Below are 25,022 nucleotides of genomic sequence, written 5' to 3'. Positions count from 1 at the left end.
AGAAAAAACAATCTTTAATGTCTATAAGAAATAAATCTGAGGAAATAGCAGGGATGCAAGGCAGCCCCCTTAAGGGCGTACCCACTAGGGTCATTCTAGCATTGACTTTACGCAAATCTTGCAACATTCTCCGTTTGTCAGAGGCTTTCTTAATAACAAAGACAGGTGTGTTCCATGGACTTACAGGCCAGATGTGGCCCAACCGTAATTGCTCCTGTACAATTTCTTTTAAAGCCTGTAGCTTTGTCTCAGGTAATGGCCACTGCTCCACCCATACTGGCCCCCCAGGGGACCACTGGCTAGCTGGAACCTGAGGGGCAGTGGCCCTTAGAATTGGGGGTGAACCTGATGTTCTTTCTTTGGGTCCCCCTGTAATTGATATGGTGAGACAACCCTTGAGTTGCTGACTCAGGAGGCCTATCAGACTCTTCAAGATCCAAAAGGTCATCATAAAAGGCTTTGCTATCAGTGGTTATGCAGGCCTGTGCATCCCCCAAAATATCTTGTCCTATGAGGTTGGTGAATAACCCTGTCACCACTAGGGGTCACACCTCCCCTTTAGTTCCATCGGCATCCTGCCAGATGAGCCATTCTGCGTCTCCTCTGATGGGGTGTCTCCTCCGACACCTAGGATTTAGGGCCCAGAAACTAGGTGCCATCGTGATGGGACCTTCTCCTTTCTAAGAATGGTCCTATCAGCCCCCATGTCCACTAGGCAGCGAAACCTCCTGCTACCAACTTCAAGATCCATCTTGGGCCTTAGGTTTTTCTCCTCTCCTAATCTGTCCCCGAGGGCATTGTAAATGTAGCTGATCATGGGGAAGTCCTCTTTTTGTCAATGGGGCTGGAGGCTGCCCCCCACTTAGTTTAAAGGCTTTCCTTCAATATCAAATCTGGATTTACATTCCTTTTGCCAATGGAGCCCTTTGCGACACCAGGGACAAGGCATAGATGTGGGTCTTTTTGATACCCCACCTCCAGGCCTTAGGCCAGTTCTCTCGCTGAGGGCAATTTCTTTTAATATGGCCAGTCTGGCCACAGCCAAAACATGGACCTTCTATCCCTCTAGGCCCCATTGTTACCTGCTGACCCAAATTAAGTGAATTAAATGCCTGGGTTAAGGCATGGGTCAGAGCCTCTGTTGCATCTGTAAGACAGCAGCCATGGCTTTGGTTTGCCCCCTCTAGGTTCCCACCTCCTTGGAGGCAATTATCCATTGTTCCATGGACCTGTCCTTAAGGCCAGCACAGGCTATCTTGTGATCAGCATCTATTCCATCCCATACCAAGAGTTTAGTGAATTGCTCCCTCAATGGGCCTAGGGATAATTTTCATTTTAAGCTCTTCTCCACTCTGTCTATAAACTCATAGAGGGGTTCACCAGGCTTTTGATTAATTCCTGCAAGGGGGGATTTGGTAGGCCCCTCGTCCAATTTTCTCCAAGCATTTAATCCTATGACCCTGACCTGTTCTGTATATGGGGCTGGAATGCTTGACTGTTGCTTCCCTGTGGCATAATGGTCACTTGAACCAGTCAACATCCCGAAAGTAATGGGGACTGGTGGGTTGGCACTTGCATTCCTCTCAGCCTGTATCCTGCATTCCTCCTTAAAGAGGGCACACCATTTAATATATATAAAGGGCTAGGAAGGACTGGTTTGGCGAGGTCCAGCCAATCCTTTGTAGTACACTGCTGATGAGCCAAGCCTTAGAGGAGAGTATCTACCCAGGGTGATCCCAAGCCATCCTCAGCCACCGCCTTTTTAAATTCCTTCAAATCCTTCACCTCCCAGGGATACCAGGGGTTAGGGTGAGTGCCTCCTCGTTTTACATTAATAGGATACGCTTCTACCCGTGGCCTCACAGAAGCCTCCTGAGCTGGGCCAGAATCCTGGAAATGAGGACAGTTTTCATGGGTTTCAGGAAGCCCTGAAGCTGGCCAGGGAATGCCCAAGGTGCTGCTTGGTACTTTGGCTCCTTTTGGATTCACTTCTGTTGCATTTCTGCCTTCTTCCTCAAACCCTTCCCATGATTCCCATGCTGGGGTTTCTGAAGGCTCGTCAGGAGGTGCTGCCAAGGGCTTAGGGCTCGAGGCTGAAAGCATGCCTTTAAGGCCCAAATAATAGGGTAGAACTCCAGCAACGGATCAACCCCCAATTGAACCTCCCTTTGTGGAGCTGGTCATTCCACATGTTCCTGTGTATCACCAGTAAAAACATAAGCCCCAAGTAGCCAGGGATCCAAATGAATCACCTCTGCCCAAACCTTTCGAGCTACAGGATCTGACAAATCCAATCCCCTGCTTTTAAGCATATCTCTCAGGGCTTTAAGCACTGGGTCTTCAAACTTAAAAGTTGCATTACCCATTTTTAGGGTCTTGCTTACCCCGAACCTCCTCAATTGGCCCCAATCCGTTTTTTCTTCTTCTTACTTCTTTCTTCTTTTCACCTTCCTTCGAGTGCCACGTTGAGCGTCAGATGCCGGGGATTTGAACCCGTGACCCCCGGCGAGGTGAGGATTGGGGATGAATAAGCACGCTGTTCGCCAGCCCATGCCCCCCCCCATTACCCAGGGACACTCAGACGCAACAAGGAGCCTAGTCAAGCTGGGACTCATTTATTGCAAGTGTTTCAAAGCTTATAAAGGCACCTGGAACTCCTCCCTCCAGGGTGTATCTTAAGGATGGTCACACACTGATCATGCACTCCTCAGCAGTGCGGAAGTATTCTTCAGATTTTCAGAGCAAGCCAGGCCACGCCCCCATAACTTCCTTTCGGACCTATGCAAGGTGGGGCTTTTAGGTCCCCACAAACTATGAAAGTCATAAGATCCTGGACCAAAGTACTCCCTCTTCTAAATGATGACAGATGCCAATCCAGATTACTTTACCCAGCCAAAATTTCTATTTTAGTCAAAGGGGAAAGAAAAATCTTCCATGACATAAATAGGCTGAAGGAATTCATGCCCACAAAACCAGCCCCTTGGAGAGTTCCTGAAGCAATACAAAGAGCTGAATAAATGAATGATAATACCCAAGGAGTTAAAGAAAGAAACTTAATAAAGGTATAATTTTGGAAATGCACAGCTACTCCAAGAATATGACAGAAATAAAAACAACAGGTATCAGTACACATCTTTCATTAATAGCTTGAAAGAATACAAATAATTTACTTAACACTGCAACCCAAGACACTTGAAAAGCAACAACAAATGAAATCCAAAGCCAGCAGACAAGAAGAAATAACAATAATCAGAGCAGAAATTAATGAAATAGAAACAATGAAAATATTACAAAGAATCAATGAATCCAAGAGCTGGTTCTTTGAAAAGATAAACAGGATTGACAGACTGCTAGCCCAATTAACAAAAGAAAGAGCACCTCCGTATCAACAAAATCAGAGATGAAAGGGGAAACACGAAACAAAGATCCAGAACATTATAATGGAATAGGTTACAAACCTATACACTACCAAAATTGAAAACCTAAAAAAAATGGACAGGTAACTAAAGGCACAGGAACCAACAAAATTAAACTGAGAAGAGATCAATAGCTTAAACAGATCCATAACACACAAGGAAATTGAAACAGTAATACAAAAGCTCCCAACTAAAAAAGCCCAGGAATGGTTGGATTTACAGCAGAAGTCTATCAGAAATGTAAAAACCTATATCCAATATTACTTAATTTATTCAAAAACATAATAATGGAGGGAGAACATCCAAATTCCTTCTATGAAGCCAGCATCACTCTAATACCAAAGCCAGATAAAGATGCAACCAAAAAAGAAAACTACAGTGCCATATTCTTAATGAACATAGATGCAAAAATTGTCAAGAAAATACTTTCAAACCACATACAGGTACACATCAAAAAATCATCCACCATGATCAAGATGGCTTTATTCCATAGATGCAGGTATAGTTCAATATAAGTCAATAAACAACATAAATCTTATAAATGGACTGAAACACAAGAACCACATTGTCATCTCAATAGATAAAGAGAAGGCCTTTAACAAAATTCAACATGCATTTATGCTCAAAGTTCTAAAGTGAATTGGACTGGAGGGAACATATCTCAACATAGTTAAAGCTATATACAAGAACTCCACAGCCAACATCATTCTAAATGGTAAAAAACTGGAAACATTCCCATTAAAATCAGGAGCCAAACAAGGATGTCTGCTATACCCACTCCTTTTTAATATAGTGCTTGAAAATCTTGCAGGATCAATAAGACAAGAGAAGGAAATTAGAGAAGTAATAATTGGAAGAGATCAAATTATTATTTTCTGCAGATGATATGATATTATATCTAAGAGACACCAAAAATTCCACCAGAAAATTCATAGAAATGGTTAACACTTTCAAAAATTTCAGGTTACAAAATTATCTACAAAAGTCTATAGCCTTTCTATATACCAATAACAAGCAGTCAGAGAAAGAGTACACGGAAACACTTCCTTTCACAATAGCTGTAACTTTTTTAATTAAAAAAAAAGAATAAAATCTTGGAATAAACCTGACCAAAGACACTAAAGACCTCTGCAATGAAAATTTTAAATCTTTAAAGAAAGAGATTGAGGATGACATCAGAAAATGGAGAGACCTCCCATGCTCATGGATTGGATGAACTAATATTATGAAAATGACCATCCTATCAAAAGCCATTACAGATCAATGCAATGCCAATCAATATCCCAATGATATTCCTTACAGAATTTGAAAAAGAATCCTAAGATTCATATGGAAGCACAAAAGACATTTGACCACCAAAGCAACCCTAAGCACTAAGAGCAATGCTGGGGATTACTATACCAGATTTTAAACTGCATTACAGAGCTATAGTAATAAAAACAACACAGTACTGGCACAAAAATAGACCCATAGATTAATGAAACAAAATTGAAGACCAAATAAAAGTACATGCAATTTCAACCCCTGATATTTGACAAAGGGTCCAAGAACATTCACTAGAGGAAAGACAGCATGTTCAGCAAATGATTCTATCAAAACTGGATCTCCACCTGTAGAAGAATTAAACTAAACCCCATTCTTTCTCCTTGTACAAAAATCAGCCCCAAATGGATCAAAGATGTTAATGTGAAGCATGAAACTCTGAAACTGTTAAAAGAAAACATTGGCAATAACCTACAAGATTCAGGATTAGGAAAGGATTTTCTAAGCTAGACATTAAATGCTCAGGAAACAAGCTCAAGAATCAACAAATGGGATCTCATTAAACTAAAGTCTTCTGTACATTAAAGGAAGCAACTAATGAGGAGAAAACCCATAGCATGGGAGAATATCTTCACCCACAATGCACCTGACAGAGATTTAACATCCAGAATAACTAATGAACTCAAAAAACAAAGAATCAGGAAAGGAAGTAACCCAATTAAAAGTTGGGCTAAGGAGCTGAACAGAGAGTTCTGAAAAGAAGAATTAACGATGGCCCAGAAGCATCTTAAAAGATGTCCAACACCATTAGTAATTAGGGAGATGCAAATTAAAATCACATTAAGATTTCATCTTACTACAGTCAGACTGGCTAAGATCAAGAGAACAAATGATACTAAATGCTGGAGAGGATGTGGGGAGAGTGGAATGTTCATCCACTGCTGTTGGGATTGCAAACATGTACAACCCCTATGGAAAGCAGTGTGGAGAACCCTTAAAAAAACTACATATGAACCTACCATTTGAACCAGTTATACCACTCCTTTGTATATACCCAAAGAAGGCACCCTATTGCAGAGGCACTTGTACATCCATGTTTGTTGCTGCTCTTTTCCCAGTAGCTAAGAGATGGAAGCAACCTAAGTTTCCCTCAACTGATGAGTGGATAATGAAAATGTGGTTCATTTATATGGTGGGAGTTTTACTCAGCATAAAGAAAGATGAAATCATGAAATTTGCAGGTAAATGGATGGAACTAGAAACTGATACACTAAGTGAAGTAACACAGACTCAGAAAAACAAACGACATATTTTCTTCTTCATATGTGGATCCTAGCACCAAATCCTTATAAGTATATGTATGCAGATATTACTATAGGAACCAGGATAATGAAAAGGAACCTGGAAGGTAAAGGAAAAGAAAGAATCTGGAAGAGAAGAACAGTAGGAAACGTGTTAAAAAGGGAGATATGGGTAAAAATGTGGTTATTTTAAGGGAAGGGGAGAGGGACTGTTTTACAAGGAACTTTAGGGATAAAGGGAAAGTAGGAGCTCAAGAGAGGTAGGAGAAGGGTATTAAGGGAGAAATGGGAAAAATGGGGGCACTTTAAATAGAGAAACCACTCTGGAAGGTTAGACAATGCAAGATATAAATAATGTCTAGCTAGTTTTAAAAAAACAAAGCGAATCATATTTGTCCAACAATCTACTGACAAATTATACATACAACTAGCTCAAGGAACATAATAAATGACTAGTCAAGATTTATCTGAGAACCTTTGGTTTTTCCAAAGCTTTATCTACATGGCACATTAAAAGTACCAGACCAGAGGAACTAACCTTCTTCAATGTTTAATGAGGCCTATACTAATTTGGTCAGAGGGACTTAAAGGAAACTTTTTGCTCCTTGTTCTCCATGGGTGACTAAGTTCCAAGGGACTATGAGCAGCTCTCAAAGTGTCCTGTAGCTGTGGTGAGTCACCTGTCCTCTTGATTAAGGAGGCCATGGACACCCCACGAGCTGGACTTGAAGCAGTGTCCAGTCTACAAAGAGGAAGGTCAACACAAAGGAAATATTTCTCCATTCTTTGAAGTGAGCCATCCATGGTCAAGCAGGACCTCGGTCTTATTTTCACATAAATGGAACTGGTAGAGGAAAGGAGCCAAGGGCTCCTCCTAAGCCCATGTGACCCCTGAAGAACAGATCCTCTAATGACTTTAAAAGTAAAAATAAATTGGTTTATCTGGGACAACTGCATGGTCTTAAATACCCAAAAGGAAAGTATAATCAAAGATTAAAAGGATCAATATAATTTTTAAGAGTCTGTGTGTATATCTAAAGGCTACATAACAAGAAACAATGCCAGACAAGAGATACTTTCCTTGAGTTGTTGGCCATGGTGGCCCAAGAGATTCCCAGGCAGTAACTCAGCATAGAACTGGGAAAAGGAACATCAGACCCCATTCTTATCTAAAGGAATATTGGCAAGAGCTTGCTGCTAGATGAGGAAGAGCTGATCTTCCTAAAGCAAGGAGCTTTCAATAGGCTGACTAGACTCAGTGGATGGACAAGCACTGGGAAGTACTGGGAACACTGACAAAACAGTGGACAGTAACAGGGATGACAGAGTATATGGGCTCCAGTTGGAAGGGGACATGGGAGTGTGTCACTTAGGATGTGGGTATATAGATGAATAAACTTATTTGGGGTGTTCTATATGAAATACACACAAAAAATCAAACAATAAAAATGAGTTTATTTGAGGAAGAAGCATAAAAAATTGCTTCATGTTAATTTGTAGATGTGAAAAACATTACCATTGAAATCTACCTGATTACTTTATATCCATGCTCAGGTGCCAAGGATCCGAGAAAGCAACCAACTGTGACTAGTAATAATCATACATAGAGAGATTAGAGACACATGTGGAAACACCTGTTAGTTGCGTTAAAAATAAGTTTTTTTGTATGAAACAATATACTTTAATATTGAAATGGAGATCTTTTTAAAGGTTAAAACCTCACTCAATTTTATGTCTCATAGGGTTTAATCTGAGTACAATATTGTATAACTGCATTAACACAACTGTAAACCCAAAAATTTACAGTGAATTCTGAAAGAGATTCATCTTAGCTCTGGAAATTGTTATTGAATATGTTGATGTTGTAATAAAATGCTTCTTCTAATTATGTGGTTATTAAATAAATAACTAAAATGTATTTAATAATTTTTACATATTTTTAATTTTTAAAAATGTGTATGAGTATATTGTCTTCATGTGTGTAAGTACACCTGTGTCCTGCAGTGCCTACGGAGGTCAGAAAAAGGCATCAGATCCCCTGGAACTGGAGTTACATATGGTTGTTAGCCACCATGTATTGCTAGAAATCAAACAGTCAGTGCTCTTAACCTCTTCTGAACCATCTCTCCAGACCAAAGATGTTTATTTTAAAAAGTATTTTATTTATTTTTTTTATGTGTATGAATATATTGCTTGCATGCATGGAAGTCTACCTTTGTCATGCAGTACCCATAGTGGTCAGAAGAGAGCATTGAATTCCCCTGGAATTGGAGTTATGAATATTCTTAAGTGTTATATGGGTGCCAGGATCAAACCTGGGTCCTGTGCAAGAGCACCCAGTGCTCATAACCATTGAACCATCTCTCCAGCACCAAGATGTTTATATTTTAAGTATGTGTACAAATGTGGTACGTTTGAGAATATGAAGGAGATTGCAGAAGCCTGAGGATATACACACTGGAGCCTGTTCAGTTTGTTGTGAGCTGCCTCACATGGGTCATGGTGCTCCCACTGGTATTGTTTGCTAGAGCATCAGTGTCTCCTAAAATCTTCATGAACATGTCATGCAATAAATGACTTATAATTTTTTTTATTTTTTTTAAAAAGAGTATTCCAAAAAGGTCAGATCTTTCCAGTTGCTTTTAAGATTTTAAAAATTGTATTTGTATTTGTGTAGGTATGTTATATAGTAAACTGTTTTTTAAGAAGAAAAAGACTATTTTGGGAGGGATTGTGTGGAGGTCTGGGAAGAGTTGGAGGGGGAATAGATATGATCTAATTATACTGCATGAATGTATGAAATTACCAAAGAATAAATAAAATTTAAAATAATGCTTCAGTACATTTGTAATCAACCTAGTTTATTTCGTTTAAAATAAACAAAGTGAATTGTTAAATGTTTGGCAGAATTTTTCTTTCCCACAAAGTTTTCTGTTAGCTCAAAATGTCAACATTCAAAAAAAAGTAAGGTCCAACTAGTGAATAGATACTATTATAGCTTCATACATTCTTATCTAATTACAAGTCTAGTCAAATATTATGCTCAATTGAATAATGGGAAAACTTGCATTTTAGTCTCTATATGGAAAATATTTCAAGTACTTGAAATTTACAAAATAAATTTCTACCTCAGTAAACTAATAATTTTACATTATATTAAATATTGTATGTAGCATTAGAATATATTCAAGCCCCCTAAAATTCAAGTTCATACTATATTATCCATAACATTTAATAAAATGATGATAATTTTGTATTTATAGGATCACATTGTGAAAATATTAAGCAAATACATGTACTATGTTTTCAATTTTCAAACAATGAAGTTTATAAAAGGCTGATTCCATTAAATGGAATCTTAAAACTTACTTCTGTTACTAATTTGCTTTTCAGAGATAATTAAACATTTTAAACTTTCATCATAGTTTCTCCGCATTTCTTCTTCAGTAATGTATTCTGATATCACATGAATTTAAATCTAAATCCTTTTATATTCTGAATAATGATGAATTTAGAATGGTAATGAGTCAGTTCCCTGAAAACCTTAAAACTCAGGAGTTGCTTGTGTTCCAAGGACTTTTCTATACCTTCAAAACAGCAGAACTCCACAATGTGTCATGCTAGAAATAAACTAGAAATAAACATTACCTCAGTATTTGGCATGCATAGTTCCAGTACTGAGTTTTCAAAATCATAACCGAGAACAAAGGATTTTAACAATAGCTTAACTCTAAGATTCACTTTGAAACAGGTAGAAGTGAGCAGAAAGCACAAGGACAAAAAAGGAGGTTGGATAGAGCTGCATCACTTGGGGGGTGGGTGGAGCTATGATAAAATTGCGCTCTAGTTTTCTGTTTTCCACCTCATTATTCCTCAAACACAGATTCAAGCTTCATGGATTCTAAAAATTATGCTAAATTATGCTAAATTAGTCCTGGAGCCAGTACACGATATACAACTTGATATGTTCAAAGGCAGTTTTATTTCATATCATATCATGGGAAGATTTAAAATTTACTGACAGGTGATCTAAGGACACTATTACCTAAGAAGTATGAAAATTATTCAAATTAAAGATTCACCCAAAAGTACACATATTCACCTGGAAGTCACAACTCTGAAAACTTGCTAAAAGAACAGTAATGTAAGAACCAATAGAAATTAATGAGCAAAGTTTTAATGAGATTACAATCCTGGAAAATTAAAACCCCGGCTGGTATCTGGCTTAAAATTTCAACCTGAAGCATTTTAAAGTTTGTAGCTACCAGAGAAGACAGGAGATGGGGGTGATAAGTTGCTCTAAAATGTGCAGGTGGAAACTTACTGTACCTGTGTCCACATCCTTCACCTGTTGCCTGGATGGAGCTGGCTGACTCGACTTGGAGCTCCTGCAGTACTAACCCTTTGTTGTTTGGTCCAGGGAAGTCCATGCCTGTTACCACCTCCTCCTCTAGAGACTCCACGTAGAAAAGAGTTCTGGCTGGCTGCTGGGTGCCCTGCCCAGGAACCCCTTGCTGCAGCCTGGTGGCAACTGGTAGCAAGGTGCCATTCAGTGGACTGAAGGAAGAGGACGAAGAGGACGAGGAGGACGATGATGAAGACGGGGAAGAAGAGGAAGGTTTTTTCCAGAAAGTGCTCACACCGCTCCGGTCCTGACTTTTGAGCAGCCGACTCTGGCTGGGTCCCCAGTGCTCAAAGCTGCCGCCGCTGTCCTGTTGCAGGCAGCTGCCCACCGCTGGGCTGCTTGAGGACGGGGAGGGATGGCTGAATAGTTTCCAGCGGAGTCGCAGGATGTGCTTCACATCGAAGTCTTTTCTCCCAGAACCTGACATGCTTTATATAAAGTATGGAGGGCAATGGGACTGAAGCTCACGCAATAGCCTGGGCGGCAAACTGGGGAAGCCAACGGCTCCTGGGGGCAGTGGAGGATGCAGGATGCGCTCTGTGCACCCAGAGAACCAAACGAAGCCAGGCGGCTGGGCGTCCCAGCAGGCGGACACACCAGCAATGAAAGCGCTTTGCAGAGCCACGCGGCTCAGCCGCTCAGTCGCGGTGGGTTTTCTAGGACCTGGGCTTGGGGAAAGCACTGGTCCTGTTCAGAGGCACTCCTGAGGAGCTGAGAATCCAGGGTACGAGAGCGCGGGGACCCAGGTGGTGACCGCAGGAGGAAAGATCCTGAGGCAGGAAATGAGAGAAGGAGAGAGGTCTGTGCACTCCAAAGCTCCAGAGGTGGTGGCAGCTGGATACACCTCACGAGATACACTCGTGGCGGAGGTGTAGCCTGGAAGGTGTTCCGAGCTCCTGTCCTTGCAGTTCAGAGTTCAGCGCTTGAGGGCAGAGAAAGAGCCCCAAGTCGCGAATAAGTGCACCCCCAGCTTTCTCTGTGCACCTGCGCTCCTGTCCCTGGTAGCTGGGAGAATGCCTGCTAGCTTGCCCGGTATCTGAGGGAAAGTCAAATGCTTTCTGAGATGCAAAAAAAAAAAAAAGGGTGGTTTTATATTGTCAGTTTGTAAAAGAGAAAAATATATATCACGGAAAATATAGTGAAGCCGAGGAAAAGCCCGCCCAGGGATCTGTCAAGGTCCTCACAGTACGATTTTCTCTCTGCCTCAGCGCCTCCTCCTCCCCAGTCAGTGACGCAGATGTGCACTGGGGCCTATACTGAGAGATGGAGGGAGGGAGAGAAGGCTTCAATCTTCTTTATGCAAGTGAGTCTGCTGCTCTTATTGTCCTTTGCGTAAGTCCTGTCACCTTTTTTCAACGTCCTTCTTCACTACATTACTGTGTAGCAATAAAAGTAAAGCAAACAAGCAAAATGCTTTAGCATCAGTAAACACCAAACATGTATCAAGGCAGTGTAAACTTAATAGGCCGCCTCGATTTGCAGGTTGTAGGTTAATGACTTGAATTATTAAATAAGTCGCCTCCTTTAACCTTTAGCCTTGGTTTCTCTGAAATGAGATTTAGAAAGAGCAGGGGCACTGTTGTCAAAGTGTGGTGATAATGCCACCCTCTCTGTATCATCATTTTTATTCTGCTGTTAATGCGCCCAGACAATGTTTCACCCCTGGGGACGAGTAGCACGCTGTAGAAATTTGAAGATGGGCTGAATGCAAGCCACAGGCTTGGCAAAATCAATGTATTTGGTGGGAGCGTCAGAAGGAAAGCTGTTCACAGTGCAAAACAAGAATGGAATAAAATGGTTGCAAAGCATTTCAAGGAAAAACCTTCAGGAACATAAATCATGATATAAAATGCATAGAACAGTATGAACAATAAAAAAGCACATCCAGAGGCCACTATCCCGCAAATAGATGTTTGGAGAGTGAAATGTGTTTTCCCTTCATAACTGGATTCGCAAAGGTGCAGATTGCGGGTCTTTAAAAAAAAATGTTGGAAATGCCTTATCTTTTTTTTTTTTTTTTTTTTTTTTTTTTTTTTCTTTAGTGAGCCTTTAAAACAGAGCCAGTAACCTTTGCTAAAGGCTAGGGGACCAGGGAAGCAATGAGTTTCTTCATCCAATCACGTACATGGTGTTGCGGGTTCTTGAAATTCGCAGCTTCTGGTACAGCCAACAACCACATAGGAATCATTAGGTCCCGCAGTTAGCTTACTGCTCTGCTATCCTTGTTGAGCAGAGAACTTATGCAGAAACCAAGGGGAAATGTGACCTCTTCCTTAGACAAAGTTGGATATTTTAATAAAATAATAAATTAAATTCACAAAGGCCACACTTTCAAAGGAAGAAAAATTTCCGTTGTGCAATTTAAATATTGATTTATACCACAACAGCTGGACTAAAATCCCCATGTGCCTGGATTTTTCTCTCAGTATTCAGTGATTAAAAAAAAGAAGAAAAAAGAAAACAACAACAAAAAGCAAAAGACTTTCTAAAACAAATAAAGGTGACAGATCAGTTTTTTTTTACAAAAACTTTAGTGAGAATTTCATACACATATAAGGTGTTTTGATCAAATCCATGCCGACTGCCTCCATTGCTACACCTCCCATGTCTCCCCATCACTTTTTTCTTTTTCTTTTTTTTCTTTCATTTATTTATTTTTGTTGGGCTTTTGGGTACTCTGACATTCGCCCTCTGAAGAGGTAACCCTAAAATCTTTTAAGACTTAGATAGAAGCTCCCAAATACTTTTGATGTTTTTGGTCTTTGGAACAGATCATTTTTATCCAAGAGTGGAATCAACTATTTCCCTCAGTGAAGAAAACAAGTATATGAAAGAACATTCCAAACAAGGCAGGCCAACTTGCTGTGAGTGATAAGGTAGAAGTGAGAACTTAATAACCTTAATTGATTGAATTCTATAAAAATTACTATCCTATGGATTTTCTACCATGATTCAAAAATTAAAATTGTATAAATAGGCCTGAATGATAAATATAAAATGCAACTATATCAATAGAGTAAGTAATAACAATGTTTAAAACAGTAAAGATACTACAGGCTTAGCATATTACTACTATAGGACCAAAGATCAAACTCAAATAACTATCTATTAGATATGATTTAGTATTTTAAACTAATATATATAATTTGACATTTTATATGATTTAGGTAACATAAAACATTAATCTATGCAGAGCTAAGTTTTAAGAATTGGAAGAAAATTATTTGAAATTCAAAGAAAGATAGTAACACATGCTGGAATATAAAAATTCATTTCAAAATCTGCATATAATAAATGTTACTGAAATAATTACACTTCCTAGGGAATATATTTCAATATAATCAATCTGAATTATAAAATCAAAATATCAGAATGTACAAAATGTTTTCATGAAAGTAGTCTAAACCGAAATGACCACTGTGTATCACTGTATTATTTTCCCTTTGTACAATATCAAGAAAGAAAGAATGAAGAAAAATTGAGGAGAAAAGGAATGAGGGAAGATCTAAAGGAAGGAAAGAGAAAGATAAATGAAGGAAGGGAGGGAAGGAGAGAGAGAGGAGGGGATAAAAGGAAGGAAGGAAGTAGGAAAAATGAAGGGAGGACCAGGAATGGGGTCGAAGGAGAGAAGAATTTGCTTGGATTTCTTGGTAGTATAAGATCTTACAAAAAATACTTGAGATTTATCATGTAAAATATTGCACTATTTATTTATCCACTATTCAAAAGTTTAAGGAAACTAATTGACCATTTACAGCCCAGATCCATCACCAGTAGTCGTGCGGATGAAAGGCTGGTGCTCTCTGCAGCCTGCTGGGAGAGTTCACACAGGAACATTGCTTAGCTTATCCTAATTCATAATTGACTTTCATGTCAATTAAATTAAATTTAAGATGAACAAGTTTATGGAGAAGAAAGCATTGACATAAGAAAATCACATTTAGAATCCCAGCAATAACACATTGTTTTAAAGACAAAATAAATTCAATTAATGTAACACTACTGCTGACTTAATTGGTCTTTCAGACAGTCAACCATGTTTGCCAGTGAGTACCCCTATGGTTGCCACAGGTTCCATACAATATAAACCAAAGAATGGTAGTCAAGACAGAGACAACCTGGAGAATGTTTTGCTGATTGCTACAACACTCAAATATAAAACTGCTCACATGAAAATTAATTTCTATTCATTTTAAATTTAACAACCTGAAAATTTTCTTCAACAAATATTTACAACATAAGAAAAAGTGGATTTCCATCCAAGCAATTTATTGGCTGAAATTTATCACTTTTCCTAATCATTTTTAGAACAAACATGATAAAATGTATGTTTATCTGATAATAGTGGTTTTGATTATCTTAGGTGTTTGTGACCAGCTATTTTACTTTTAGTTTGAAAGTTCTTGCTTTCTGATGGATCCTGTAGCTTTTATAAACTTAGCATTAGCAAAACATTTAACAATGTATTTTAGAGAAAAAAAATCAACTTATTTAAATTTAGTGAATTCCTCTTAAAAATAAGGGTTAAAATTCTGGAAGTGTAAATTAAAAAAAATTGTTTATTAACCTTTTCCTCTCAGATAAGATTGAAAAATAATGCCACATAGCACTAATCTAAATTATCTTATACATAAAGTCAAACTTATTGCACTTTAAAACAAAGAAATAAAATATATTCAGTGTCTGTTAATTCTTCATCATAGCCTTGACATGTTTTATAGTTAAGTAACAACTAACTGACTTCTTAATAAACACCTATAGCTGTTAATTGATCTTCAGGGGCCATTTTTATCCACTTTATCTTATGTTTGATTGACCTTTTGATTTAGAACTAGCCTTACATTTATATACTTGATGAATTTTCATTTACCTTACTGTTGAATTGCATGAAATGATGAATTCAAAACATTAAAAATGCATTAATATAAATGATGATCCAGGTTTTATGTCTACTTCGTTACCAATAATCTATGCTGAAGATTCAAGCTAGTTTATGGGAATTCTTTCTTTTTCTGCTTTTTTTGAATCTTGTCTAGTTATGATTAAAAAAGTAGTAACCCTCATGTTGGTGTAGCTCTTGACCAAAAGTTAATATATAATTATAGATTTAAAGACATATATATTTAATATAAGTATGTAGACATTTAATAATTTAATATATTGAAATATTTTATTTCCAAGAAAATGTCATGGTGTATAAAAGCATTTGTTTGCAACAATTTTTCATTTTTTCACTACATTGGAATCATTAAAAGTGCTACTGCAAGTTTTTTATTTGCAAGTGATTTATGTTTGACCAGTATAAGAAAATGATATCATTATTTTATATGATGCACTTAAATTTGCACTTAATGTTGATCTGAATCATGCATTCTCCGAAGCCCAAATCACTGCAGTCAAAATAATACACATATTTTGTAATTTATGAAACTATCTTGTTTAAGGAATTTGGGAGTGTTCCTTCAATTTAAAACTTAGGGAATAATTTGAGGAATATTGGTATTAGATCTTCTTTGTATGTTTGGTAGAATTCTGCTCCGTAGGCATTTGGTCCCTTCCTCTTTTTAGTTGGGAGGTTTTCAATTACTGTATCTGACCCATTGGTAATTATGGGCCTGTTTAAATTATTTATGTTAATTTGATTTAATTTTAGTAGGCTGTACATATCTCAAAATTTATCCCTTTCTTTTAGATTTTCTAGATTAGTGGAATACAGATTTATTAAATATGTGCTTATATTTCATCTGGGTCTGCTTTAATGTGTTCATCTCTTGAGTTTGTTAATTTGATTCTCTCACTTTCTTTATGTTAATTTGGCGAAAGGTTTATCAGTCTTGTTAATCTTTTCAAAGAACCTAACTCTTGATCTCATTGATTTTTTTATTGCTTTTTTCTATTTCCATTTCATTAATTTCAGAGTTGATTTATTTATCTCTTCCCATCTATTTGTTTTAGTGACTTGTTCTTGGTTTTCCAAGACTGATCAGGTGCATCATTATTTTATTGTTCTAGTTTTCTGGAGTAGACATTTAATGGTATAAATTTTCCTCTTTGGACTACATTGTGTCTCAAAGGGTTTGATATGTTGTAATTCATTTTCATTCAAGTCTAAGAAACTTTAAATTTCCTTCTTGATTTCTCCAGTGATCAAATATTCATTCAATGGTGTGTTGCTTATTTTCCATGAATTTGTGTAATTCTCCCCATTTTTATAGTACCTTTATTGGTTTTTGTTTTGTTTTATATTGTTTTATCATTTTTCTTGTTTTTATTCCTATGTGTTCAGATAGAGTACAAGATGATATTTCAATTTTGTAAATTTGTGGAGACTTGCTTCATGTCCTAATATGTGGAGAATTTTGAAGAAAATCTGCTACTCAGAAAGTATATTCTTTTGTGTTTGGGTGGAATGTTCTGTAAATGTCTGTAAAGCATATTTAATCTATGATGTCATTTCTCTGTTTAATTTTTTTTTTTTTTTTGGTTGGCCTGTCTATTGGTGACAGTGGGATATTAAAGACACCAACTATCACTTTGTGGGAGTCAATGTGAGATTTTATAGATAATACATTTTCTTTTATCACATTTGATACACTCTGTTTGAAGTGCATATATGCTTCGGACTTCTTCTTGGTAGATGTCCTAATGCAGGAAACCCACAAATGGCCATTGTGCAGAAAACAAGAGGCTACAGAGCTTATTTGAATAGGACATCTCTATCAAACTTCTGCTCCTCATGGATCAGAAATAATTGTAAAAGAGGAAGCAGAGAGAGGAAGCAGAAAGATTGTAAGAGCCAAAGGAGGTGGCTGACTGCAAGGAAACTTGAGATATATATCACCCCAAGTGAAGGTGTGGATAGTGGAGTGGATTTACATGTTATCAAATTACATTGTATGAAAAGTCAATGATAAAACATAATTTGTAGGTATAGATTTGGTCTCTCTCTCTCTCTCTCTCTCTCTCTCTCTGTGTGTGTGTGTGTGTGTGTGTGTGTGTGCGTTTTCAGCATGCACTTGGCCTTAGCACCTTGAGAATGGGCTTCTAATTTTATTGGAAGATTGCTATTTGAATTAAGCTGTCTGGACAAGGAGCTCCTGAGACCTGCCTTTCCCTGCACGAAATGCTGGGATACAGTCATATTCATCCATGCCTAGGTTTTTACATGGGTAGTAGGGAGTCAACTGCAGGTCCCCATGCTTTCAGAGCAAGTGCATGCCATTTCCTCAACCCTGGATTCAGAATTTCTTAGAAATGGTATCTAATATGCATACAAAGTAATATATTAACAGAAACAACATATTAATTCAGTGTCTTATGTTTTGGACTTTTTTTTTAGTAGAGCATACTGGAAAATACTCTTTTCTTTAGAGAACCTTGATTGAAATTTGCACAGGGAGCAATAATTGCTGTAAATAATGTACAGTTTCTTAGACTCAATGGCTCTAGAATACAGACGTGTTGTCTTGCTTAATTCTGAATTCCCAGTGCCTGTGATGCCTACTATAGTATGAGATATCCAGACAAGTACCTACTTCTGAATTTGTGGGAATGATTGATGGTGAAGGGAAAATTTTATTTTATAATATACAAGGGGCAGGAGGTAGTGAAGAGATAAAATATTCATAAAATGTATCTGTGGTTATTACTATAACAACAACTAGAGCTAAAAGACTCAGTGGTCTATGGTATATTTCAGTGCTGTCATTTTTATTTCTAAAAGACACAAAATATTCAAGAAAAATTAGCATACATTATGCATGAACATTTTAAGAAAAAAGGCTATGCAATATGCAATATATTTTGCAAGATGTTTTATTGAAATTGTTACAGAATTATTTTAAAAGTTTTTGTACTTAAATTCATAAGCTTTGGTTACAAGAAAGATTCCACAGATTTATCTGTCTTCCAAACTTCATTTATTCAGATGTATTTTTGAACATTACTTTAGATCAGGTCATAATCAAGGTAAGGGGGATTGGCCAGCGCTCTGTTTGTCTATTTATTGACCACATTCTGTGTCTTCTTTTCCCGAACTTGTCATTATGCAGATATATTAAGTCATGTAGCATAAAATTCATCAAATTAGTGTGTCCTTTCATGGGTCAAATGCCTAAGAAGATAAGAAGTCACAGAAGAAACGTAAAGGGCTTCAGAGGACAAGTAGTCAAGCTTACAGTTTTCTGATTGCCACCACCACTGATTGGTGGCACTTCAGAAGTGTCCAAAAGGAAGTGAACGCATATGCTATTTAGCTTTCTGGACCATATTTTGGACACAGAGAGTAAAGAGCAGAGGCATTGGAGCATCTGAAATTCTGCCTTATATACAGGGTCAAGCCTCTGAGAATTGAAAGGAACTAGGTGTAAGATCAGGAAGGCCAGAGACACCTGATTATAAACAGGATTTTCAGGCAAATGCAGAATTGTCAACTTCATTCTAAATGTGATGAAGTCTTTGAAAGATGTGGAACACTGGACTGTTGGCATGTGAATTGCATTAGTAGCATCATTCTAACAGCTGTGGAACAAGACAGACAAAAAAAAAACCTCTCAAGATACAAAAAAATTATTAATTAAAAGAATAATGTAAGTTTGAATGGAAGATTTGGTAGTTGACCATCCTTCAGCAATAGATTTTTTTTAGGATAATATTTTTTTTAAATTTAGATGAATATGCTTTAGGCAGTCTTGTCCATCTTTTGCTACTCAAAAATAAAGGCTCTCTCTTTCTCTCCCCTCTTTCTCATCTCTCTCCTTCCTTTCTTCTACCTCTATCTCCATCTCTGTGTCTTCCTTTACTGGTATAGAGTGCTCATATAATCTAAGTCATGACCAAATGCATATTATAGGGGGTAAAAAGATGCAGTTATGTAGGATGAATATTGAAATATACTTGTAAGAAACATCGTTAATTACATTTTATTTTACTTTTAAATATTATTTATTTTATTATTTATGTATTTGTTCACTTGAGTTAATGTGTGCCACGTGTGTCCACATGCTTACAGAGGTCAGACAGCTTGGGTTCACCTGGAATTGTTACAGGCAGTTGCCTGATTTGAGTGTTAAAAAACAAATTTGGATCTTCCTGAAATGGAACAAGCAGTCTTAACCATGGCTCTATCTATTCAGCTCTAATTATATTTTATTATATATAGAAGATTTTTTAAGATAGTGATTTCATGTGATGACTAAAAACATGCATATGCAAATACACTCTTAAAAGGTTGTCTACATTAGATTATCTATACATTGATTTGACTGACTCTAATAGTATCTACATACAAATATCTGTCTCATATTTTTAATATATGCAGTAAAATAAATGCATTTTCTATATATTTGTTTAAACATTACAGAGGGATAATCAAAGTATCTATTATAGTTCATGAGTTACTTGTAAGTTTAGGATACAATACAAGTATCCTAAACAGCCTGCACTCTCCATATTAGTTTGAATAAAAACAATACTTTGTTGCTTCTCTGAAGTTAACTTCTGTATGATTCAGTGTTATATTTTCTCTGTATTCATTGTTGGGAATTGCACCCAAGCCTTCCATGTGCTTTAGAGCACATGGTCTGTCATTCAGCTCCACCACAGATCTTATACTCATTTATTTCTGAAGCGCTTCTAGCAAAACATACTTTAAAAGAGTTAAATAGCTTAACTGCCCCTCCCCGAGGTAATTACATTTTCCATAAATATTCCATCAGTCTCTACATTTCCATAAAATGAGTAACACCTGCCACATGCTCCCTCTTCAATAATGTTCTGTCTCTCCACAGGCACAGAATCAATGAAGCCAAGTACTATGAGACACCAACCTTCAGAAATCATGAACCAAAATAATTAGTCCTTTCAATTTGATTTGCTTGTGTACATTTCATAGTGACAAAAAAAATCTAGCATATATGTGTTGCTTGGATAATATCTAGGTTATTTATTCATGGATGGCTCCCTTTTACATAATTTGCATTTGACTTGACACATGCTAGCTGATGATCTTATGCATGTGTTATTATGCATGTTATTATATGAGCAATTTTGACCTTAAAGGCATAGTGCAGTCACATGTTGGATAGTCCATTGCATCATTTTGAGAGCTTGTTTTTAGAAGGTTTATGATTTAGGCATTGAATGTAAAAATGAATTAAATAAAAATATAAAAGATAATTTACCATCCTGTATTTCATTCTCCCCTTCATAAATTTTCATTGAGTACTGTATAAATGCCCAGAACAGTAGCGCATAAAAATCCAAATATGAATTTACAAAGCTTATCTAGCATGTGGGTTTTTGAGAAAATAATTATGAAATATTAAAGTATAGAATGATCAACAATTTAGTAAATGATCCATAAATTATTTAGTAAAGATCAAAATTATTATACCTCTATGTGTTATATAACACGTGTACAAACGAGATCATTATTAAGAAATTAAATTATGGACTGAAGAGAGAGCTTAGTGTTTAAGAGCATTAGCTGCTCTTGCAGAGGACCCAAGTTTAATTCCCAGCACCCAAGTAGGGGCCATCCATAATTCCAATTCAAGAGAATGCAATGCCTGTGGACATTGTATGTCAAGTGTACACTTACATGCATGCAGGCAATATACTCATAAACATAAAATGAAAACAATAGATAAAAAATTAAAAAGAAAATAAAATACTTTCCATAATATATTGTAAATTCATAAAATAATTTCAAATTACAGTTACATAAGTACATTTTAGTTATAGGAGCTAGTTATAGGTCTATGTCTGTCATCTTAAAATGTGGGATGATAAGGAAAGAAAATTGAGAGTTTGAGGCCAGCTTGAGCTCTATACCAAGAAGGACCCCATCCTTTTTATTCATTTGAGACAGGGTCTCCCTGTAGACCCAGATGACCTGGAAATCACTATGTAGAACAAGTTGGCCTCAATTTCAAGGAGATCCACCTGCCTCTTTCTCTGGAGTGCTGGAATTAAAGCTGTATGCTACCCTGCCCAACACCAAGATCTTCTTTTAAAGAAAACATACAAAATGTTTAAATTGCAGCATTTCCAAATTTTAGATACACTGTTATATCTACTTGCTGTTGACTGGAGTGATATTGTACTGTGAAACCTTCTAAGGTTTTGAAGTCAAATCTTAACACTAATCATTTCCTGTTGCCTTTTAGCTCTATGGTTTTCAATAATAACTAACATCCTAAATCAGCTCAGCTTCCACATCTGCAAAGTGGAGGCTACTGAAGAGATCATTTCATTATATGTTTAAAAAAACTGTATGTGCATTAAAATGGTGTGAGTGTGCATACCACAGTGTGTGTCCATGTGAGTGTGCATGTGCTTGCATGAATGCGTGCATGTGTATGTGTGTGTGTGTGTGCGCTGTATAGCAATTTCCTGTGAAATAAAATCTTCCATCTTGTGGGGAAGCTCTCTAAGACACAAGGTCTTCTAAAGGGAGATAAAACATGTCATCCTGCAGAGAAGCTCAGGACTCAATAGCTTCAGGAAGTTATGAAACTAAGCAGATTCATATCCCCCACCTCCAAGTATATAAAGAGTAAGGACTGTTGAGAGACACACAGACAAACACAGCTACCTAGAAGAGACAGAGACCGTGAAAAATGCATGGAAGAATTCAGATCAACTGAACATCTTCACAGAAGTGTAACTCTTCAGTGTTTTTTATCAGGCTGAAAGTTGTGCAGTGAGCTCCAAGTTCCCAGCTTTCGAGAATCCTTACCCATGCTGGGGCTGGCTTTTGGTGATGGAGCTGTTATTAAGTCATTTTTGCTTCTATAAGCAATGCTCCACCTATGCCCCTGTAAGTAACTCCAACAAAACTCATTGGTTCACTGTAAGACTTTGATAGTATACTTCTTTGGTCTGCCATTGATTCCTTATCAGTGGTAAAAAGATGTTTGTTCATGTCTTCTAAGAGTAGTGTCACAGACTAATATGTGTGTGTGTGTGTGTGTGTGAATATGTATCAAATAAATTAAAATCTATTAAGTAAATTATTTTTTTCTTTTTAAAAATTGTTTTATTTTCTGTGTAAGAATGTATTGTCTACAAGTATGCACTTGCATCCATTTGTGCAATGCCTATGGAAGCCAGAGAGGGAATGGTTGTTAACTCTCCTGTGGGTACTGGGAACAGTACCAGGGTCTCTGATACATCAGCCAGTGCTCTTAATCCCTTGACCGTCTCTATAGCACCAAATTATTTGTTCTTGAATAATGGTAAATATTTAAATTATCTTTAGATTTTGTTTATTTAAACAACCAAATGGCTTAAGAAAAATTCACAGAAATAAAGTTTTAAATACTTGATATGGTAACTTTCATAAAGATCTAAAAAATGACAAGTACTGGCAGTATATGTATTTATAGTAGAGGATTTGTAATAATCATTTCATTGATTTCTCGAAAGAAAGGAATTTGCATTTGAATGTCAAAATTTGACAATTGGGGTGGGGGACTTAAGAACATTGTCTGTTCTTGCAGAGGAACTAGGTTTGATTCCCAGCACCAATATGGTGGCTAACTATTGTCCATATCTGCAGTTCCAAGGGGATCAGACATCCTCTTCTGACCTTCTCTGCCATTGCATGACACAGGTGCACCTGCCTATATGCAAAGAATGCACTCATACACATGAAATAAAAATAATAAACAAAATAGTTTTTAAAAATTGAAATTGGATCTTACACATATTTTCATTTTAAGAATTGTCAATACTCATATATGACTGCATATTAGGTACATTCCCATGGAAAATGCATTAAAATATTTACTTGAGTTTACTAATATTTTAAATTCTCTCATTTGAGCTTGGTGAACAAAACTCAGGGAATAATGAAGTAAAAATGAAAAAAACAAGCTACTGGATTGCATAGAACTTATGAAGCATGATTGTATGGTGATTGGCCAAGCGTGTGTGAAGCAGTGAGCTATTCTGAGGAAACCAGACCCTGTTTTGCCTTTATAGAACTTAATACTTATTAAAGTAGGCATATCGAATTTATGGATGTTACCCAAAACACAGCATTTTTATAAGCCCATTATTGTGGTTTTTATTATAATAAATGTTTTCACATGAAATATGTTAAAAACTAATGGTTTTTTGTTACTACCAAATGGGAAAAAATACTTGAATTTCATTTTCTTTTATGACACAAATTTTCACTCAATGGTCTTTATTATATCAGCTATTGTTTACATGAATGCAGTAGACTTCTGGAATAATTAACATCTTAAGATACTCTGAACTTTACGTGTGACTTTAAGAATTCATAACTGGATAAAATAAGATTGACAAATATATCCAGCAATTCAAGAAGCTCTGGTCAAATTTTTTAATCTGTTGGTACAAATCTATTTATACTTGTATATGAAGAATTTCAACAGACAAAAATTTATGATAGTAATAAAACATTGAATTATTTAAATCTAATTAAAATCCTACAATATTTCAACCTAATTAATATTGAGAATCAGCTGTGGACTGTGCTCTGTGCATCAAAGGAAATAGGCATATGTACTTGTAGAGCATAAAAACACACAAGATTTTTAACTTTTAATAAGACACATAAGGTGATGCTTTCAACAACTCTGAATTCTTATATTGATCTCTGATCTCTTACAGAGATTTTCACCAGTATTTTAAATCCTTTCTTTCCAAAGTTGTAAAAATAAATCTTATAGAGACTCACAAGGAGTTTGAAGGAATTTAAGCAAAAAAAACCTATAGTCTCATCATAAAGTTGACTTTATAGAATAATCATATATTTCAATGGTAATTAATTTGGTGGCAATTTTATGATTATGTTGCTTGATTAATAATGAAATATGAACACATTCATTAAAATATATATGCATCATAGTCATCATTAAGAATCTTGAAAATGGTTTTGAAGAATATTTAATGTTACATTGATTTTTAAAATTAGTACCAGATTTTATTGCTGGAGCACCCTTATGCACCTTAGTGCATGACCTGAGAATAAAGGTCACATTATAAGGATTGAAGAGATGGTTCAGTGGTTGAGACAATTTGAGGTATGAGTTCCGTCCCCAGAACTCAATTCAGGTGGTTCATAACCACCTGTTACTCCAGTTCCACAGCGTCTGATGACCCCTTTCTCTTCCGCAAGTGCCTGCATGCATGTAGGCACATACAGACAAGTAGGCACACATACATCATGAACACATTTTTTTAAATCACATTGTAAAGGCACTGGAAAGAATTTTGACAACATGTATTCTGGAAAGGTCTTTAGGTACAATCGGAGTATATGACTGACTGATTAGTCATACCTGTATTCTGAGATGAGGAAGCAAATGACAACCATTTTGTTAAGAATTCATCATTAAGTAATGAGCAATTTACATAAAAAGAGAAATCTAAGGACAAAGGAGTTATTTCCACATAGAAAATCCTACTTATGATAAATATTTAAGTCAATGTCTGTACTTGTCACCAAAGAACACACTTAATTGAATTATCATATTTATTTAAGGCCAAAAATGTGTAAAGAATATATCATTTTGACATTATTTGTAGTTTTCAGTTCAATTGCTAAAATGAATCTTCAGAATATGCTAAACATAAGATATAGAAGATAAGATGTCTTTGATG

The 25,022-nt window shown here is 36.5% G+C and overlaps 1 protein-coding gene across 1 annotated transcript in view; it reads right to left on the bottom strand.

The window, feature by feature from the left end:
* Nucleotides 1–10,813, bottom strand: part of Klhl1 (kelch like family member 1) — a gene marked incomplete at its 3' end in the record, with an annotated part of 251,718 nt that extends 240,905 nt beyond the window's left edge. The window contains exon 1 of the mRNA XM_008854550.2: nucleotides 10,310–10,813. Within this exon, the coding sequence (XP_008852772.1) occupies nucleotides 10,310–10,812 (503 nt within the window). The remainder of the gene's footprint in view (nucleotides 1–10,309) is intronic.
* Nucleotides 10,814–25,022: the final 14,209 nt, after the last annotated feature.

This window comes from Nannospalax galili, unplaced genomic scaffold, assembly GCF_000622305.1.
Source record: "Nannospalax galili isolate Female #2095 unplaced genomic scaffold, S.galili_v1.0 scaffold246, whole genome shotgun sequence".
Classification (NCBI taxonomy): Eukaryota; Metazoa; Chordata; class Mammalia; order Rodentia; family Spalacidae; genus Nannospalax; species Nannospalax galili.
This window is presented reverse-complemented; position numbering and strand designations above follow the sequence as displayed.